The 7,593-nt window shown below is 44.8% G+C and overlaps 1 protein-coding gene across 1 annotated transcript; it reads left to right on the top strand.

Annotated features, from left to right (window-relative positions):
• Positions 1–4,114: 4,114 nt before the first annotated feature.
• Positions 4,115–5,067, top strand: LOC109934951 (transcriptional and immune response regulator-like). The gene has a single exon (XM_020533632.2). The coding sequence runs from the start codon at positions 4,304–4,306 to the stop codon at positions 4,622–4,624; it is 321 nt and encodes a 106-aa protein (XP_020389221.1). The 5' UTR covers positions 4,115–4,303; the 3' UTR covers positions 4,625–5,067.
• Positions 5,068–7,593: the final 2,526 nt, after the last annotated feature.

Here is a 7,593-nt window from a genome sequence, read left to right as displayed (position 1 = left end):
TTAAAATTATACTTTTATCTGATAGTCATCAATAAGCAATTTAATGATTTTTTCCAAAATGGTAAGGGACAGCATTATCCACTATATTCTCATTCTCTGAATTCATGGAAAGAAATACTATGACTTAAGCTGTTTTTCTAACTTTCTCCTGATTTGTGATGTCATACAGTCGCACAGATGCCAACTGCGTGCTAAAAATAAGCAGATGTAAACAATTTTTATGTGAGTCTAAACACTTAGTATTGGCAAGCATTTTGAAAGGGTATAACAGCTAAGTTAATCTTTATCTAAAGTCCACACAGGTACCCTACCAGCAGGACCAGTGCAACACCAAAGCTTGACCTATCCAGGACAAAGCATTCTGCTTGATTGGCACCACATCCACAAAGATCCACTCCCTTCACCACCAACGCACAATAGCGGCAGTATGTACCATCTACAAAATGCACTGAAGAAATTCAGCAAAGGTGATTCATACCTTCCAAAGCCATGACCACTACTATCAAGAAGGACCTAGGCAGCAGATAGGTGGAAACACTAGCATCTGCAAATTCCCATCCCAGCCAATCACCATCCTGACTTGGAAATATATCAACATTCTGTCAGTGTAACTGGGTCAAAATCCTGTAACTCCTTTCCTAACAGCAGAGCAATTAGGGAACGGCAACAAATGTTGTCTTTTCCAGTGATACCCCTATCTCATTGAAAGAATAACAATTAAATTATACTCTTTTTATCATGTTGGAATTATTTTATATTATTATTTTCATTTGGCTTTTATGGATAAAGGGACCTCTTTGTTAAGACTGTGAGGAGACTGCACGGTCATTATGTAACAAGGCAAATAATCAAGAGGTCTGGACTAATGATCCTTTGCATGAATTTAACCTGTGGCAGTTGGAGAATGCAAAGTCAATTAATTAAATAAACATGAACTTTAAAAAAAAACTAGAATTACTTATGGGACTATTAAATTGCCATGTTGCTGTAAAAACCGGTCTGGTTCACCATTGTCCTTCAGGGAAGGAATCAGCCTACATGTGACTCCAGACTCTCAATAATGTGTTGATTTTTCCCTGTCCTCTGAAATGCTCATGCAAGCCACACAACAGTTGTATTCAAGAAAGCAGTTCACTGCCACCTTCTCAAGGATGAAACCTATCTCTGGTATCCTAATTTCCCAATTCTTCTTGTCATCACTTTTAACTTGTGAACAAAATTGCAGAAACATACATTTTTAAAATGTTTAATTGTTATTGATACAAGGTTGGATTGTGAATTCTGTTTTGACACTGGTTTGACAACATCACGGAAAGTGGGAGACTTTAGTTCTTGCCAAACGGTTGGTCAGAAAACCTGATTTTTTTTTTGATATCAGAATGGTTGGATTTATGATGAAGCTGCTGATTCCGTCCCTTTTAAGTGAGAGTCCTGAAGTCAAGATTTGCTTCAGGATGCGAGGGAGACTGACGTTTACCTTGAGACCAGAGGGGAGTTTTTCTGAACCCCTTTCGTGCTGACCTTGAACACTCCAGCAGAGTCAGGCAGCGCTACACCAGAGGTGCAACCAAGAATTTGTCATTTAAAATTGCAATGGTCTTACTTTGAGATGAAAAATTCCATTGTGTGAAGAGAGACTATGATTGTGTAAATAACAGAGACAAGGTGTGAAGAGAAAGTAAATAGGAGTTCTTATACCTTAAATGAATAATATAAAGGTGTGACGGCAGCTATTCTGCAATGTAACCAAGTTTAAAGAAAACTGCTTATGTTTATAAAACTAAAATAAAACAAGTAATTTCGGACGACGAAAATCTGAAACACAGACAAGTGCTGGAGAAGCTCAGCAGTTAACTGTTTTTCTCTCCACAAATGATGCCAGGCCTGCTGAGTCTCTAGCACTTTCTATATTTGCTGCAATGCGGGTGATAAACATTGCGTGGTGCTCCCACGAAGAGCTCGAACAGTTCATACACTTCACTAACACCTTCCACCCCAACCTTAATTTTACCTGGACCATCTCTAACACCTCTCTCCCCTTCCTGGACCTCTCTGTCTCCATATCGGGCAACCACCTCGAAACCGATATTCATTTCAAGCCCACCGACTCCCACAGCTATCTAGAATACTCCTCCTCCCACCCACCTTCCTGCAAAAATGCTATCCCCTATTCCCAATACCTTCGCCTCCGCCGCATCTGCTCCCAGGATGAGGCATTCCACTCCCGTACATCTCAGTTGTCCTCGTTTTTCAAGGACCGTAACTTCCCCTCCTCGGTGGTCGAGAACGCCCTCAACCGTGTCTCCCACATCTCCCGCACCTCATCCCTCACACCCCGTCCACGCAATAAAAACCAAAAAAGAATCCCCCTCGTCCTCACGTACCACCCCACCAACCTCCGGATCCAACGCATCATCCTCCGACACTTCCGCCATCTGCAATCCGACCCCACCACCAAAGACATCTTTCCCTCCCCACCTTTATCTGCTTTCCGGAGGGACAACTCTCTCCGTGACTCCCTTGTCCGCTCCACACTCCCCTCCAGCTCCACCACACCCGGCACTTTTCCCTGCAACCGCAGGAAGTGCTACACCTGCCCCCATACCTCCTCCCTCACCCCCATCCCAGGCCCCAAGAAGACTTTCCACATCAAGCAGATGTTCACCTGCACATCTGCCAATGTGGTATACTGCATCCGCTGTACCCGGTGTGGCTTCCTCTACATCGGGGAAACCAAGCGGAGACTCGGGGACCGCTTTGCAGAACACCTACGCTCGGTTCGCAACAAACAACTGCACCTCCCAGTCGCGAACCATTTCAACTCCCCCTCCCATTCCTCAGACGACATGTCCATCCTGGGCCTCCTGCAGTGCCACAACGATGCCACCCGAAGGTTGCAGGAACAGCAACTCATATTCCGCTTGGGAACCCTGCAGCCCAATGGTATCAATGTGGATTTCACAAGTTTCAAAATCTCCCCTCCCCCCACCGCATCCCAAAACCAGTCCAGCTCGTCCCTGCCTCCCTAACCTGTTCTTCCTCCCACCTATCCCCTCCTCCCACCTCAAGCCGCACCTCCATCTCCTACCGACCAACCTCATCCCGCCCCCTTGACCTGTCCGTCCTCCCTGGACTGACCTATCCCCTTCCTAACTCCCTACCTACACTCACCTTTCCTGGCCCCATCCCCGCCTCTTCGACCTGTTTGTTTCCTCTCCACCTATCCTCTCCTCTATCCCTCTTCTATCCGCCTCCCACTCTCTCCCTATTTATTTCAAAACCCCCTTCCCCTCCCCCTTTTCTGATGAAGGGTCTAGGCCCGAAACGTCAGCCTCTCTGCTCCTATGATGCTGCTTGGCCTGCTGTGTTCATCCAGCCCTGCACCTTGTTGTCTCTGATAAACATTGCGTGTGTGCGTGTGGTACTACATGTCAGTAACAGTGCAGATATATCGTAGATGGCTTCAATAAGTACACTGCAATTTGCTTCAATATCCATCATCTTAGGCTTGAGCGACCGGTTTCAGTTCTGTGCCCCGGCTGAGCAGGGTCAGAAATCACACGACACCAGGTTATGGTCCAACAGGCTTATTTGACAACACAAGCTTTTGGAGCATCAGTCCTTCTTCAGGTGTTCGTCTGACCTCGTCCACTCCAGTCCAACACCGGCCCCTCCACATGCCGGCTGAGCAAGACCGTCTCCTCACTACTTGGTTTCACGGGTTAAAATAAAGTTCGCCTTTCTCTTGAATCTCAAACCGGCCTGAACGAAATTATGCGAAAAAGGGCAGAAAAGTACGAGGGAGGGAGCTGGTTAACGCTGCCTCATTTTTCTGTACTTGCTGGGGGAATGGACTTGTGTTGACCTGTCCATTCATTGATAAACGTGCAAAGGGTGATTATTATTTGAGGCTTTTTCGCTCGGTCGCTCACCTCCAATTCTCAGAGCATCGATTAGAGTTTAAAGAGTACGTATTGAATTTTTATTTATTTGGAAAAAAATGCTGAAAATATCTATAACGCGAAAGTGAACTCCAACTCGATTTTAGCATTGGAAGCGAGCCGTGAAATGGTTTAAATTTAGCTGCCAGACGCGTCTGTCCAAGTAAGGGCGAGGGTGGAGATTGCAAGGGGCGCCAGGGATTCTGTTGAGGTCATTGTTGCAGACTGTCCTGGTATCCTCCCTCTGTCTCGGATCCCCTATAAGTAGCCGGCTCGGGGAGGCTGAGCTATTGCGGCCAGCACACCACGAACCTTAAAGCCAGAAAGAGAGAGGGAGAAGTGGGCAATCGAGAGTTCACAGCATGGCCACCTGCCCCGACACCGAGTACAGCTATTCTCACCGCGTCAGCCCTCTGGTCTACGGGCAACGCTTCGACAGTGAGCTTCGCAAGGGAGCAGCGCCCAACATCTTCGAGTCGGTGAACCAGGCGGCTCTGCAACGCCTGTTCGATCGAGCAGGAGACAGGAAAGCCGAGGAGAGGGCGAGGATCATTTCCACAAACCAAGGCAGCGAGCAGATTACTCGAGCTCTGATCGCACTGAAGCTCAGGAAGAGGATGAAACTCCTGCAACTGTTCCACCTTAGCGGGAAACGTTTGCAGATTCTCTCAAATCCTCGATAAAGAGAAATGGACGGGAACGACGGAGACTGTCGTGCATTTTGTTTTCACTGAAAGAGACAAATCGCAGGACGTTCCTAAAGCTGCAGCAAAGGACGTTCTCGAGAAGAAACGACAGACATTTGTTCTCAAATGTGCAAATCGTTTGCCTCTTCGATATGACAGGTGTGTGAATCGCACTGGGCAGCTCGGCCAAGGGCCCCATCACAGCTTCCAAACGTTTCCAATCTCCTGCTAAAATCGGGAGGGCACACTGGAGCTCTCAGAGTGAGAAGACGCCAATTAGGTGGAAGGGGCTGGCGGGTAGGACTCAAGGACTGTCGAGAAACTTAGACGGGACACGGTGTATTTATTGATGGAACTTTGCCTGTGATTACTCCAAAGCCATCTTTATGAACATTTTTCATGATTTTTGTTTACAATTTAAATAAATGTTGAAAACTACATCCATGTGGTTGTTGGTCTTGTTTTTTTCAGTCACCTTAGTGCGATCACTACTTAGCTCCCCTGCACTTTTCAGTGTAGCAAGATGGTCTATAATTTGACAGGGATAAATTGATACTAAACTGAATAATGCATAACGTCTCAATTTTAGAGAGGATGTTCTAGTTCCTCGCGATTTCGATGATTCGAGGGAAACTGAGGCACTTTGCGCAGAGATGACTGACAGAAGATCTCAGCAAGGTTTCCCTGAAGACTCACTCATCTCTATTCAAGGAGAGAGTGCACAAATATCCCCAAAACTTTTATGGGAAAATGTTTCATTTTGATAGCGGCAGGCTGGTGGGGGACGAAGGAGGAGGAGGAGGTGTATGATTAAAATTGTATTATATCTGTTTTAAATAATAACTTAAGGTGTAGATGACAAAAGTAACACTGAAATCGCATTCCAATTGAACAAAAACTGAAACAGTTCCAGTGAAACTGACAGTTTGGTGTAAAGCCCTTTTCAGGAGAGAATTAATTTGAGTGACTTCAGGGTATTTGACTTGCTTCTCTCTTCCTTTGAAATGTTTTGCAAGAAAAGAGGCACATCCAAATTTTACCCAAAACTATAGAAATTAGCAAGAGATAGAAATGCACCATTCTCAACTTCATGCCAGATTGTTATTAAAATAGGAATTAACTAAATAACAATTAAAAAAAAAACAAATCATAATCTCTCGTGATATCAAAACCAGTAAAATAGGAGCAAAACTAAGAGGTGAAACAGTGGCTCAGTGGCTCACTGTTGCTTCACAATGCCAGGGATCTGGGTTCAATTTCAACCTTGAGTATGTGCAGTTTACATGTTCTCCAGGAGTCTGCCTTGGTTTCCAGCAGGTGCTCCAGTATCCTCCCACAGTCCAAAAATGCACAGGTTAGGTGGATTGGCCATGCTAAACCATCTGTAAATGTGCAGGCTGGATGGATTAGCTGGGGTTACAAGAATATGGTGAGGGCACTAGGTCTGGTTGGAATGCTCTTTGAAGTGCAGACTTGACAGGCTGACTTACCTCTTTCCACACTGAAGGGATTCTATAAGAGCTACTGCATGCTGAATCTTGACTGCAAACGATAGTGTGTCAATATGAATGGAATGAGCATCTTTACTCTGAAGTGGATTCCCTACATATTTGAGTACTTTGGATTTCAAAGTGGTCCTACTGATTGTTCTGTTTAAGCAATTGGTTTAATGAATTTTAAATTAATACAGAGGTGTGGTTCAGGGATGGACAGGAGTGGTAGCTTAATGTTCCAGGGTATAGATGCTACCAGAAGGATAGGAAGTGGTGGTGGTGGTGGTGGTGGGGGTGGGGGGTGGTGGTGGGGTAGCAGAGGAGGGGGTGTGGCATTTTTGATTAGGGATAACATTATGGCTGTACTTAGGGAGGATATTCCTGGGAATATGTAATAATCACCTTATTGGGATTGTACAATAGACACCCCAATAGTCAGCCAGAAATTGACAAACAAATTTATGAGGAGGTCTCAGTTATCTGTAAGAATAATATGGTGGTAATGGTAGGGGATTTTAATTTTCCAAACATAGACTGGGACTTCCATGTTGTTAAAGGCTTGGATGGACAGGAATTTGTTATGAGTGTACAAGGAATTTTTCTGATTCAGCCAGTGAATGGACATAATAGCGAAGGTTCAAAACTTGACCTACTCTTGGGAAATTAGCCAGGGCAGGTAACTGAGGTGTCAGTGGGGGATGACTTTGGGGCCAGTGACCATAATTGTATTAGTTTTAATATAGTGATGGAAAAGGATAGACTGGATCTAAAAGTTAAATTTCTCAAGGAAGGCCAATTTTAACGGTATTAGGCAAGAACTTTCAAAAGTTGATTGGGGCAGATGTTTGCAGGTAAAGGGACTGCCTTCAAAAGTGTGATAACGAGAGGCCAGAGCCAGTATGTTCCTGTGAGGGTGAAGGGCAAGGCTGGTAGATATATGGAATGCTGGATGATTAGAGAAATTGAGGTTTTGGTCAAGAAAAAGGAAGCATATGTCAGGTTAAGACAGCAGAGATCAAGTGAAGCACTAGAAGAGTATGAAGGCAGTAGGAGTCTACTTACGAGGGAAGTCAGGAGAGCAAAAAGGGGACATGAGATAGCTTTGGTATATAGGGTTAAGGAGAATCCAAAAGGATTGTACAAATACATTAAGATCAAAAGGATAACTAGGGAGAGAATAGGGCCCCTTAAAGATCAGCAAGGCCACCTCTGTGTGGAGCTGCAGGAGATGGGGGAAATACTAAATGAGTATTTTGCATCGGTGTTTACTGTGGGAAAGGATATGGAAGATATAGAATGTGGGAAAATAAGTAGCGACATCTTGGAAAATGTCTATATTACAGAGGAGGAGGTATTGAACAGCTCAAAATGCATAAAGGTGGAAAAATCCCCAAGACCTAATCAAGTGTACCCAAGACCTCTGTGGTAAGCTAGACAAGTGATTGCTGGGCCCCTTGCTGAGCTATTTGTATC

This window comes from Rhincodon typus, chromosome 40 (assembly GCF_021869965.1).
Source record: "Rhincodon typus isolate 14 chromosome 40, sRhiTyp1.1, whole genome shotgun sequence".
NCBI classification, from domain to species: Eukaryota; Metazoa; Chordata; class Chondrichthyes; order Orectolobiformes; family Rhincodontidae; genus Rhincodon; species Rhincodon typus.
The sequence above is the reverse complement of the archived record's forward strand: the minus strand, read 5'-3'. Positions and strand labels throughout refer to the sequence as shown.